The sequence below is a fragment of the Vicia villosa genome, unplaced genomic scaffold (genome assembly GCF_029867415.1).
Source record: "Vicia villosa cultivar HV-30 ecotype Madison, WI unplaced genomic scaffold, Vvil1.0 ctg.000011F_1_1, whole genome shotgun sequence".
Classification (NCBI taxonomy): domain Eukaryota; kingdom Viridiplantae; phylum Streptophyta; class Magnoliopsida; order Fabales; family Fabaceae; genus Vicia; species Vicia villosa.
Window position 1 is genome coordinate 1556703 of NW_026704941.1, and position 14398 is coordinate 1571100.

Sequence of the window (14398 nt, forward strand, 5' to 3'; positions counted from 1 at the left end):
TATTATTTATTACCGGGTGATATAGGTTATATCATATCGTAGTCCACAGAGATTGGTGAGAAGAACTGCCGTTCGACTATCTCGTGTTCTAAGTTTCATGATTTGGGTGCGGAAAAGTAAATGCAGGAAAAGTAAATAAAAGCAAATAAACATTCTCAATAGTCTAAGAGAAATAGTTATGGAATTGCATTTCGTTCTACCCGTTGAATAGTTAAATTGGAAAATCTTATCGCAACACACTCACAATACGCATCAAAATCACCAGGCAACAATCGAGACGCCACATCAGTGTCCATGTCTGAAACACCGACGAAAGCTCAACCGTACTATTCACACCAGCAATGTCTCAACCGACACAAACAACACGGAGGCATTAAATTCGATACCCATAACGGTTATTAGCCCTAAATCCATTTCTGAAATCTAGAAACTAACAGTTATCATTCCTAATCAAGATCTACGGTGTCCATTTCTGCAACAACACAAATCCAGAGCATTTAAGCAAAAAGATCAAGAACAACAACAATGATGATTTATAAAGCGAATATATAAACGATCCCAAGACCAACAAATATACATACAAGAAAAAGTAGAACTAAACATACAAAACCCACCATTGGAATGAAACATAGGGAATAAAGAAGATGAACCGGAAGCTCTCACCGTCACAATGAAATCGAGATAAATCCATGATCAATCCATATGATGTAGCATCCAATGGTGTTTCCTAAGCCTCTAAACTATCAAAAATGGATCAGAGCCACTCCAAGGGGGAAATGGATGATAAAAACCCTAAAAAATCTGTTCAAAACTATTTATACAAAAACTGAAATCGCAGAGCGCGCGAAGCGCCCTAAAGCGCGCGTCGCGCCCTATCACTAAAAGTACTAAACCGCCCTAGCGCGCGACGCGCCCTAATAGCGTGCGACGCGCCCAAGCTTCTGCCTGGATTATTTCTTTTTCTCCTTCAGCGCGCGATGCGCCCTCCAGCGCGCGACGCGAGCTACACCAGAACAACAGATTTTATTTCTTCAAAACGCGTCTGCAGCCGTGTCTTCGACACTTTATTCTTCGAGGCTCCGAAAACGCAAAAATACCTACAAAAAGACAACAAAACTATCAAACGGTACATATTTACACAAAAACATATTAAAACACAAACGATACTAATATACACAAAACGGGGAATTATTCAAACGATATTAACAAAAAGTATCGATAAATGCCACTATTTACATACACAAAATAACTACATTTTGGCACTTATCAAGTATAGTGGTGAATTTCAACGTATATTCTTTTATTCGATAGATATTAGAAGTTAGGTGAGATAACTCAATTATGTAAGATAGTTGAGTCAAATAGATCTAAACTGCTGATAAATGCTTGATGTATTGATGGTGATATTTATTTTATATATGTATTAATTTAAATTATTTAATAATATTTGTATATCAACAAATTTTATCCCCCAGTTATTAACAAAAACCGAGAGGTATGTGGCGCGTGCAACATAGTTTTGAAAATAAAAAATATTGCTGTTTGGGATCGAACCAATGGCCATTTAGCTATCCCACTGTTATTCAAAAACTGAGGGGTAAAATGACAGGTTTTTATGTCACCCTTCATTACCTCACTTGATTAACTGATGTAAAATTCCCTTCGCGCTCGAGATAAAATGGAGTTATTTGTAGTGGTGCAAATATGCACTTCTCTGACTGAGCCTCCTATTATACTGATGTACATAGTCGAATACCTTAGTGAACCGACACTTATGTAACTAATCCTCACTAGATATAAAAATCATTTTGTCCATGTATACTTTAACCATGTCATAAATTTCAAATTCAAATATCATGTTCACCATTCTTTTGTACGTGGCACCTGCGTTTTTCAATACAAAGGGTATCACATTGTACTGGTAGTTAGATTGCTATGTCATGAAGGTGGTATTGTCCTTGTCTTTTTCGTGCATGAGAATTTGATTAGATTCAGAATAAGCATCCATGAACGACAACAACTTTTATTCAGCAAAGTTATTCACTAACTTGTCAATGCTAGGCAACAAGTATGAAGATCAAAAAATTGAATTGTCACACCTCCACCGAGACCAAAGTTAGTGAACAAAGGAGGAGTTAAATGTATGTACAGTAGAAAATTATGAACATTTATATATCTCGTCTTATAGGTATTTATATAAGGCTTTCATAAAGACTAACTTTATGACTAAGGATATCATAAATGTTTAGACAATTTCTTGATTGACACATATGTTTCTTTCCCCTTGTCTCTTCTGGCCATTGTTGATGTCTCAAGAAGGTATTGTCTTTGAGTGAGTTGTATGTTTTGAATTGTGTTTATGATGGATTGATCATGGTCTGTTCTAAAGTAATGTCTCGTTTAATTTCATTTATTTTAAGTTTAATTAGATTTTTGGTCTCCTAATTTAATTTTTAGTTCCATGCTGATCATTTATTTAATAAATGTTAAAACCCTTAAAAATATCTTTGTTAATCAGCCTAATTCTTTCTTTTAGTTTTAGCTGATTCGACATTACAAGTGACATTTCTAATATTTCATGATTTAATTTTATTTTGACTCAGCAATGCAATCATACAAAAAAAATTAGCAAATTATATTTTTCATTTTTTTAATAGAATGAAAAATGAAAAAAAAATCTTTAAATCATCTTCATCTGACATTCATCAATCTTCTTCATCTTAAAATATCCCAAAAAACATCTCAAATTTCATCTTGTTATGAATGATTATTTGTGTCTCAATCTTAGATCTATAATACAAAGAACAACTTCACCTTCACTTTTTTCTTCATCTTCTTCTTACAAAATCAATAAATTTTAAAAACAAAAATGTTAAATTTCATGAATAAGTTTGTCAGAATTTGAAACTCAAAAGGCAATAAAAGTATGAATCTCAACAATACCAACACGAGATTGAGAAATTGAAGCCCAAAATCGATATGAATTTGTCGAGATAGAAAGCATGAAATGCGAGATTTGGAATAGTTGTTGTCAAACTGGAAACAAAGAATTTGGAGGGTTCATATGATTTTTTTTTACATTTCAAATAATTTATATTTGAGTTTATTATTGTGTGATCACTACTATGGAAAACCCCTCACACAACAGTTGAAAAAGGGGTACCATCACGCGTACCATATTATTGTTAAGTAGAGCGTGTTTGTAAGTTTGTTGTTTCCACCACGATCTAGAAACCGTTATTGTAAGGCAGGGCGCGCTCCACATATCACAACGGTTATTCTTATAAATGGTTGTGATATATACACGTAGGTACTAGGTTTGAAACTCAACAACAACAAATAATTTAAAACATAAATTACTTTTGATCACGGTTATAATAGATAACAATTGTTGAAAGTTCCCAGAGTTTATTATATAATATGTAGATTGCTTATTTTTTCAAGGGTTAATAGCTATTTACCCCCCTGCCATATAGGCGAGATTTGATTTTCCCCCTCAAAAAAAAATTTGCGATTCCCCCCTTGAGAAACCCAGATTCCAAATTGCATCCCCTCATGCTGACTTGGCCATGGAATCTTCATACTTGGCCTGTCAAGTGGCTTTTTTAATTTTTTTTTAAATCCACGTCATTTTTTTCATTTTTTTATATATTATTTTTTTATTACGTTTTTTATAATTGTTATTTCAATAATTTTTATAATTTTTATAGAGTATTTTATTAGTTTTTAGGAATTGTAAAAATTAATATTTGGGCCTAAGCCCTTACTTGATGCATTAGAAGCCCATTTATGGGAGTCTATATTAAATTCAAATGGATGTGTGTGTGTTTGCTTTATAAAGACTCATTTTGTCTTTGAAATAATCGATGTGGGACTCAGCAGCACTAACAAAATACAACAACACCAGCCATAGAAGTATGGTATCTGAAAACAAGCTTTGGTGCAGAAATGAAGATAAGGTTTGTCTTTGTACGTCGAGATCAGTGTCCATGAGCATATTCATCATCCCTGAAAATTCAATTTAAGAGCACAGTCACAGATGAGGAAGCCATGGAATGGATATACTTTGGAAATTATGCTCGTATATCAACTCACCTAAAATTCAATTTAAGATAAATTTTCATTCAAATTGGTAGCAAGTCATCTCTTTAATTTTTGTTTGCGTGATTGGCAGCTTATCTTGCATCCCTTGAGGATCAAGAATTCACCAACCTTGCTCTTCAAGAATACAAAACTGCTACAAATATGACTGAGCAGTTTGCAGCATTGGCTTCCATAGCCCAGAACCCTGGTAAAAATCGTGATGATGTTCTTGCTGACTTTTATGAGAAGTGGCAGAATGATTACTTGGTAAATCTTTATCTCTTATGTTTAACAACATATCCATGCTATAAACCGTAACTATTATCCATGAAGAGCACCAAGGCACCTTTCCTTCTTACACATTACCATGAATATGAAGAGAAGCTCTCCTTTTTGATGCATTATCTAGGATGAACACCGTCCTTTTGCCACCTAACCTAGCTTTTCAAAACGTTCTTTTATATTTTGGCTGGTTGGACTGCTAATGCAATCTCTTGTTGTACTTGTCTCATCCAAATATGGACAGCTCAGTTTTTTATTGTAAAAGTGATTTGGTTTATGCTATTACATATGAATTGTTTTGGATTGCTAGTGATTTGGTTTATGCTATTAAAAACCTTATCTTCATTTCTGCACCAAAGCTTGTTTTCAGATACCATACTTCTATGGCTGGTGTTGTTGTATTTTGTTAGTGCTGCTGAGTCCCACATTGATTATTTCAAAGACAAAATGAGTCTTTATAAAGCAAACACACACACATCCATTTGAATTAAAAATAGACTCCCATAAATGGGCTTCTAATGCATCAAGTAAGGGCTTAGGCCCAAATATTAATTTTTACAATTCCTAAAAACTAATAAAATACTCTATAAAAATAATTTATAAAAATTATTGAAATAACAATTATAAAAAACGTAATAAAAAAATAATATATAAAAAAATGAAAAAAAATGACGTGGATTTAAAAAAAATTAAAAAAGAAAAAAATTAAAAAAGCTACTCGGCAGACCAAGTATGAAGATTCCATGGCCAAGTCAGCATGAGGGGGGATGCAATTTGGAATCTGGGTTTCTCAAGGGGGGAATCACATTTTTTTTTAAGAGGGGGAAAATCAAATCTCGCCTATATGGCAGGGGATAAATAGCTATTAACCCTTTTTTCAAACATCTCACTAAAGAAATACAAGCATTCAAATTGATGAAGAAGTCTATTATATGAAGATTAACTATACTTGAAAACCAACTTAAACAAACCATTGTTTTTTTATTACATGCGTCTCATCGTTCATTTCATGCTCTTTTTACTTATAGACTGTGATTTATAGGTCTAACTCCTTCGATACATCGCTATTTTCGATTATAGTTAAATTTTAATAATAACAAGGCATTGGATAATCTGCCTCATCATCATCACTTATCATCGTAATTTTAATGATGATAGATCATCATAAAAATTATGATTATAAGTGTTGATGACGAAGCAGATTATCCAATTAATTATTGTTATTGATTATAATCAAAGATAGCGACGTATTGAAGGAGGCGGGTCATTATACCATATTTTATATGTAAAAGAGCATGGAATGAAAGATAAGACGCAAGCAGAAAACATTGATTGATATAAGTTGGTTTTCAAATACAGCTTAATTTGCAGATTATAAGTATCTATCTCAATTTAAATGAATGTATTTTAAGTGAGGGTTAGTGAAACAAACAATCTACATAGAATACAATAAACTCAACCTAATCTTCTTGCTATGAGAACAATAATCAACAACAATAACATACAAGAGTAGTTATCAACAAAACAACATCATACAACAGAACCAAATATTATAAAATATTTCCAGGATGCACATTTTATTGAAACTAAACGTACATGGAACAGACATCAATTATGAGGTTCATCTAGGCTGTGAAGCTATGAAAAAAAAGGAGTAAGAAGTTTACACAACAACTTCATAATTCTTATATTCCTTCTCATATTTTCTCAAACTAGATGAAGTTTGCTGATGTTGTTTCTTCATTTTTTTTTGTGACTTAACAATATATTGTTCTTGTTTTGAGTCCTACAAACACTGTGAAAGTTATCATGATGTGAAATCGCAAACTTACTTTTCAACAACAAATACATGCAACAAAATAAAAATACTAACAACTTACATCATCAATGAATATACATGAAGTCGTGGAACTGTAACAAAGTATGAAGTTCATATTATTTGTGAAGCTTTGAAGAAAAAGTACAAGGTGGATGGAGTTTTCAACATAGCTTCACACTTTTTGTATTTTATTCCTGTTAAGGTCGTGAAGACAAATCTAAAAAAAACAGAACATTCAACAAGATGCAATAAAAGAGATAATCAGGAACTATCTAACAAGAAGATGAAAGAAGAATAATACCTTATGTATGAAGAACAAGAATTGACGCTACTTACAAAGAAGAAAAGAAAAAATAGGTCTATAATTTATCTGCGAATGATACAATACTACCCTAAAAAAAATGAGAGTTAATGAACTAAAATAAACTCTGTAATTAATATTAAAAAAATACCAAAGCTTTTTTTGTCTTCAAAAAGAAGAGAAAAACGCCCTCATTATTTTTGTTGCACACTAGGAGCATTTCTTTTCATTCTTTCTAAATCATTCCTAGTCAGCAATCACGCTAGTTGCAACTAATTTATATTTGATTTAGTTCTAATCTAAATGGCACCAATCACTCTCAGCCTAAAAGAATAATAAAAAAGTGTAAATATAAATAAATTAATCCCAAAAGAAATATTTAAATATAAAAAAGTTAAAAACAGTCCAAATCCAATGTCCCATACCATGCCCCAATCAAAACCGACGGCAATTCGCCAAAATGTCAAATTTCAACAAATTATAATATTCCAATTTGACTCTTCAATCAATAATAAAATCTTATTCCTGAAAAAAGAAGAAGATAAATATAACAAAATTAATTAAAAATCAGAACTATTAATATTTTACCAATAATATAAATTAATTTTATACTATCAACCAATAAATAATAGTACATTTTATTAGATAAGATTGAAAAAATTAAATTATTATCATAAAATGAAAATTCTATATCATTTATCTATTTACAAAAATCAAAATTCTTTATTATCTAAAAGGGTTAATACCTATTTTGCCCCCTGCCATATAGGGCGGATTTGAAAAACCCCCCTGCGAAAAAAAAAGTTGCAGGAATCCCCTCAACATTTAAAAATAATTCTTCTTAAAACCCTCCCCATGCCACATCACAAAAAAAGCTGATGTGTCACGTTTTTTTCATTTTTTTTTCAGAACTTAAATGCCACATGTGTATTGGACAGGGTAGAAAGACAAAAATGCCCTTCAGTGTTAACACATAAATGTCTTCTTCTTCCTTGGAAACCCTAAATCTATGTTACCTCCACCTTCTTCTCCATCATTGTTTTTCTTTCACTGCTGCTAGTCCCGTCACCTCAAATCATCTTCATCCGCGCGGCCAATTCTTGTAATTCTTCTTCTTCATCTAATTCTTCATCCAATCCGCATCCAATCCGCAAGAATGAGTTACCCAGTTTGTTCTTATTCGTGCAATTCTCCAAACAGCAGGGTTACTCCTAAATGCGACCATAACATGTCCATGAAGATGTTTGTTTCAAAATCTGCTGCAAATCCTGGACGAAAGTATTGGAAGTGTAAGTTTTGGGGGAGGGAAGATGATTGTAACATGTTTCATTGGGATGATGAGGTTTGTGGCGAAACTGTTGCAAATGTCATGGACAGAGAAGTTGTTTATGTGATGAGGAAAATGGAGAAAGATTTAACAAAAAAGATGGAAGATTTGAAGAAACAGCTTGATGATTTAAGGAAGAAACTGAAGTTTTTTATTGCTGTAGTTTTTGCTATGTGTTTTTTCTTCATGATTCATGTAACACACATGTTGCAAAGTTAAATGTATTTTAAGTATAATTGTAATGTAGTATGTTGAAGTAATGTACTTCTCTTGTTATTGTTTGAAAGCAAACAGAGTGTCCTATTGTAATGTATCATGTTGAATTAATGAAGTTTTTGTTTGAAGGCATACACAGTTTTGGGATAATTTGTTGAATAAAATTGTTTGTAAAACATTACTTAAATGTTGAATCAATGAAAGCAAACACATTGTACTTAAAACTCCCATCAAACGTTATACTAATTAAAACTTGTTTTGGAATCACATTACAAATAAAGTTGCAAAAAGGCACATTATGTGCTTACAAAATGCTAGATAAAGTTGCATAATCAGAGGTTCTTAAAGTTACAAAATAAGAGACAAACAAACTACTGAGTCATTCTTCTTGCAATGTCCTTCCATTTTTCTGAAGATTCATCAATCACCAATGGTGCATCTGAAGTTGAGCCAGGCCCACCAATTTTCCTTGAATTTGCCAAAATCTTAATCCTTTCACTAACCCTCTTCCTCTTAGGCTTGCTAACAGGTTCCTTTTTCTTAATTTTTTTTGTAACAGATGCATTACACGACCCTGACTGATCAGCTGCTATGGTTGTTGTTTCAGTTTGAACATGTGATGCATGAACTGGATTAACTGGTGCATCTTGAACATGTGATGCATGAACTGGATTAACTGTTGCAGCTTGAACAGGTGATGCATGAACTGGATTAACTGCTGCAGCTTGAACAGGTGATGCAGGGGTTGGAGTCACTGCTGCAACTTGAACAGGTGATGCAGGGGTTGGATTCACAACCTGTGATTGTTGTTCTTCAAAAGCCTGCATCATGTCATCAAGCATTGTCTCTAATTCAGGGTCTAATTCAGTGTCACATTCAGGTTCAACTCCAGCCTGTGCAGCAGATGTAGAAGCTTTGCTCCTTGGTGCCTTTCTCTGCATTAGTCACAAAAATACATAACAATAGTGGAATGAATTACCAGCCATAAACATATATAAGATCAACAATTATTGTTCAATGCTGTTACCTTTCTCTTCAGGGCATTGGGATCTTGTTCAGTGCTCTTACACTTCCTTGAGTTATGTCCAAATTTGTCACACTTGGTGCATCTATAGCTCACACCAATTCTCCTCAACCTTGATCCATTTTCATCTTGTTCTCTAATCCTTAACTTCTTAGGTCTGCCAGGACCCTTCTTATACTGAGGTGGTTCCATGTTCTCAACATCCACATCCGGCCACATGTCCATACCATTAATTGGACTGACATTGTTTTCATAGCAACATTTGTAAGCATCTCTCATGTAACAAGGATCAACATATGTTTCAGGATTCAAATTCTGATATTGAATTGCAGACACTGCATGTCTGCAAGGGATGCCCACAAGTTCCCAAAATCCACATGTGCAAGTTTTTTTCCCAAGATTAACAACAAATTGTAGCCCATTATATGGATGATGCACCTGCCATCTCTCTACTTTTAAAATTGGTAGCACTCCTCTTAGAACTAGAACCCAAAACACTTTTAGGAACAAGAAGATTCACTTTGGTCCCCTTCACAGATTTCATTTTCTTGGTGTCCTTCGATGCCATAATCTTATATCTCAAAGACTTTCCATGTACCTCAACTCTGTTTCCACTCTCTGGTATTTCTACTTCCACTGCTTCAAAGTGTTCCTCTTCTCCTTCACATACCCTTTCTTCTTCACTGTCATCGAATGCTGTCCCTCCTTCATAATCTTCATCTGCACTATCATCATCATTAGAGTCACTAAAACTCTCAAATTCCGGAGTCAACACTTTGGACATCATGTCTTCAACCCCATGTTCTACCCATATGTGTCCATCAACATTAAAGGACAAACTATGATTAGCAATTTCTCCAGCTTGAGCATCATCAATCAAGTGGGTAAAACTTTCGTCCACAGTTGAAATCTTCCTCCATAGCCTGAAAGAATCGTAACCCCAGTCTTTCACCAAGCTAACAGCTTCAAAAAAACTCCACTTGTCCGAGTCTTGTCCTTCTACAATGGTTTCGCTCCCTCCCCTGTAAAACACGTGATTGTCTTGCACAAAGTTTCCTCCATGGTGAAAGATAACCGAAAAAAACCCCATTTCTGCAAACACCCAGGTACCTAAACATTACTAATCGTGAAAAGTCATTAAAATCGGTTCGATGGAGAAGAAGATTTAACTTACCTTTTGACAATGTGGATGAATGCAACCCTAGCAGCAACAACAACTTCCCAGGATGATGAACGAGAGAGCATAGAATGTGAAGATGAAGAATCAATTTTAGTTAGGGTTCAAAATGGGCAAAATAATGTGTTAACACTGAAGGGCATTTTTGTCTTTCTACCCTGTCCAATACACATGTGGCATTTAAGTTCTGAAAAAAAAATGAAAAAAACGTGACACATCAGCTTTTTTTGTGATGTGGCATGGGGAGGGTTTTAAGAAGAATTATTTTTAAATGTTGAGGGGATTCCTGCAACTTTTTTTTTCGCAGGGGGGTTTTTCAAATCCGCCCTATATGGCAGGGGGCAAAATAGGTATTAACCCTATCTAAAATCCATTCTTTCTTTGAATCTTTTCCTTAGTGGGGATAAAATCTATTTTATTTATTTATTTTTTGAATTAATTAATGGATAAATAACAAATAAATACCTTAGTTACCGCAATATATTGTTCTTAATCCTTATCCCTCTCTCTCTACCACCAACTCCTTCTATATAATTACCACCAAACCCATTCTCTGAAAAATCAAAAAACTTTCTCTCTCTCAAATTCCAATGGCGTCAAACAATGTCCTCCCACCCACCGGCACCGGCCTCATCGTAAGCTTCGGCGAGATGCTCATCGACTTCGTCCCCACCGTCTCCGGCGTATCACTCGCCGAAGCACCAGGCTTCCTCAAAGCCCCCGGCGGTGCACCAGCTAACGTAGCCATCGCCGTGAACCGACTCGGCGGCAAAGCCGCCTTCGTCGGTAAACTCGGAGACGATGAATTCGGTCACATGCTCGCCGGGATCTTGAAGGAGAACGGTGTCAAAACCGACGGTATTAATTTCGATCAAGGCGCGAGAACCGCGTTGGCGTTTGTTACTCTACGCGCCGACGGGGAGCGTGAGTTTATGTTTTATAGGAATCCAAGTGCTGACATGCTTCTAAAACCTGAAGAACTCAACCTCGAACTCATCAGATCTGTACGTTGCTTTGGCTTTCTTTTGTTTTTTTCGTTGTTTTTGTTTAAAGCTATTTTTCTTACGGAATTTGTTTTTGTTTTTCTTTCGTATTTGGTGTTGTCTTGTTTGTAACGATTTTGATGTTTGCGGATTGTGTTGCACGCGCGGGGCTCGACACGTGGGATTGAGAAAAAGTACATTGACGCTTCAGCTTCGGTTTGGTCATGTGGTGTGGGACCCTTTGTTAGATCTAAGATAGAGTGTACTCTTACGTTATGCAGCAATTTTCGATACAAGCTTTCAAATTACGTTAAATCCTATGATTTTGTTTTTTTTGTTGTTTTGGTTGGTGAGGTTGTTGGTTGGGGTGTTACTAGTAGTTTCTCTTTTCTCACCGCACATGCCTCACGTGCTAGTGTCAGTCGATACCATAACAATTCAGTTGATAGCTGTGCAGAGATATAATAATTTGGTTGCGTTAATTATGATTAGTGAAACTAATGAATCTTTATTTATTGTTAGGCGAAAGTGTTTCACTATGGATCCATTAGTTTGATTGTGGAGCCATGCAGATCAGCGCATTTGAAGGCATTGGAAGTTGCCAAGGATGCTGGCTGTCTGCTTTCCTATGATCCCAACCTTCGGTTACCGTTGTGGCCTTCGGCCGATGAAGCTCGTAAGCAGATATTGAGTATATGGGAGAAGGCTGATTTGATTAAGGTTAGTGATAATGAGCTGGAGTTCTTGACTGGGAGTGACAAGATTGATGATGAGACTGCCTTGACATTGTGGCACCCTAATTTGAAGTTGCTCCTTGTCACCCTCGGCGAACACGGTGCAAAGTATTACACCAAGGTAAAATCTTTATACAAGCGATGACATTGATCTAGTGTTGTTATTGAGGGGTGATTAGTTATAACTAATGAGTTTTTTTTCTTGATTTTTGCAGAATTTCCATGGAACAGTAGAAGCATTCCATGTTAAAACAGTCGACACAACTGGTGCTGGTGATTCCTTTGTTGGTGCTTTGTTGGCTAAGATTGTTGATGATCAGTCTATACTAGAAGTGAGTGCTTATAGCTTCTCCAATGGAAATTAGAAAGATCTGTTTGTGTTTTGTAAATGATGATTGATTAATTTTTATGAACTAATTGCAGGATGAACCTAGGTTAAGAGAAGTGCTTAAGTTTGCGAATGCTTGTGGAGCGATCACGACGACTAAAAAGGGAGCAATTCCTGCTCTTCCCAAGGAGGAGGATGCACTGAAATTGATCAATGCTGCATAGATTTGTTGAGCATATTTTGTTGTCGTCTTCCCATCTTGTTTAGCTTTTTTGTTGGAGGAGCTCTTAATCAATTTAAGAGGGAATTTGTCTCTAATTTTGTTTGTTTGTTTTTTCTCTGTGAATTGATGGCAAAGTCATATGATGAGTTTGGCCAAATAATGTTGATTGAATTTTGATATGAGATGTTGAATGAAAGTCTGATTCACGGTTGTTGCTGCATCTTATAATATGTATTACGTCTCTGTTTATTTTTGCTGTGTATGATTGTTATGTTTTATTTGTAATGCTTAGATAGAATCATAGAAAGAATTAGTTCCAAAAAAATACATGCTTCTTACTACGAAGAAGGTTGTCTATAGCGGGCTATAGTGTTGTAGCATAGTGGAATCACGGCGGTTCGGTAGTGATTTGTAGACATTTATTTTGAAGATGAGGGTATATTAATTGGTAAATTTCAAAAAAATGTAATGGTAAATTGACATTATGACCTAAAACAAGTGTTTGTTTTAGGTTATTTAATGTGTTTTTTTTCTTCACTTGTATGTTTGCGTTTTAGAAAGCTATCTTCGTCGCACAACTTCTTCGATATTCTTTTTGGTAAATTAGTAAGCCCTCCACCTTTCTTCCAATATCATCAATTGTGTCAGATCTGTTTTGCTCTGTTTTTTTGGGCTTTTGTCGGGCGTGTCTCAATCACGCGGACATGTTCGTTTGTCACCTCTAGTTTTGATAAAAAAAAAATAAACAGCTAGTGATTCATATATAGTTGACAAAACATCAAACCTTTGGGTAGGAAAAAGGCCTTATATAACTACTGTGAGGGCCAAAAATCATGCTAAATGTTTAATATATACAATAATGTTTTAAAATATGTCAAACCTTTTGGGCAGGAAAAAGGGTCTTTTATAACTATTGTAGGACCAAAATCATGCTAAAGGTTTGATAGATGCGATAATGTTTCAAAATTCAAAGGTATCTCATAAGAGAGAAAAAATGTCTTTTACAACTGCCGCCAAGGTCAAGAATCAAGCTAAAGGTTCGATGAGTGCGACAATATCTCAAAATTAAGAGGTATCTCATAAAAAGACAATGTCGCTAACTAAAATCCAAAAATTCATTAAAAATTCTTGTATGAAAAATGCAAGAACATTAACTAATCAATACATTGCTAGTTTTTTCTATCAAAATGGCTTGTTCTTTGATGGTGTGAAATCTAAAAGCTTTAAGTTAATGATTGAAGTTGTTGGAATAATTCTTGTAGTAGTAGAAACAAGTGCAGCAGGTACATCATCGGTTGTTGGAACAAGTGCAGTTAAAATATAGTCAGGCGGAGAAAGTGGTATACTAGAGTGCACTTGTGAATATGTAACAAGTGCACTCTGAGCTGATGTAACAAGTGCATTGTGAACTGTAGTAACAAGTTCCCTCCTCTTCATCTTCTTTGACCTTCCAGGCCCTCTTTTATATGCTGAAGGTATCATCTCTTCCATGTCAACCTATGACCACATGTCAACCTATGACCACATGTCTTGTCCATTAATAGGACTTACATTATAACCATAGTATGTCACATAAGTATCTTTGGAATAATAATCATCCATAAAATCTTTAGGGTATTGGTTCCTAAAATCTAATGCAACTTTTGCATGTCTACAAGGAATGCCTACTAATTTCCAAAAGTTACAAGTGCATGGATATTTTAGTCCATTCTCTCCACCAGAAGCATAAGGATCACTACTACCAAGATCATTACTAGCATAGTTTATGTCCATCTAATTACCCACACCACTAGATGATCCTACATTATCAACGATAGCTAATAAACATAGCTAACTCAACGATAGAAGGAAGAAAGAAGATACCACATATGAGATTGAGTTCCACATATGCAATTGCGTTA

General features: G+C 34.9%; 1 protein-coding gene and 1 long non-coding RNA gene across 2 annotated transcripts; one reads left to right on the forward strand and one right to left on the reverse strand.

The window, feature by feature from the left end:
• Positions 1 to 5750: 5750 nt before the first annotated feature.
• LOC131621752 (uncharacterized) lies at positions 5751 to 6823 on the reverse strand. Its single transcript, XR_009289672.1, has 3 exons — positions 6486 to 6823; positions 6246 to 6401; positions 5751 to 6160 (listed from the first exon to the last, which is right to left on the reverse strand). It is a non-coding gene; the product is annotated as an uncharacterized LOC131621752 (long non-coding RNA).
• Positions 6824 to 10726: 3903 nt separating this feature from the next.
• Positions 10727 to 12717, forward strand: LOC131621868 (fructokinase-2-like). The gene is made up of 4 exons (XM_058892915.1): positions 10727 to 11233; positions 11735 to 12067; positions 12162 to 12278; positions 12370 to 12717. Exons 1-4 carry the CDS (start codon positions 10820 to 10822, stop codon positions 12496 to 12498), a joined length of 993 nt encoding a protein of 330 aa, XP_058748898.1. The 5' UTR covers positions 10727 to 10819; the 3' UTR covers positions 12499 to 12717.
• The last annotated feature ends 1681 nt before the right edge of the window (positions 12718 to 14398 follow it).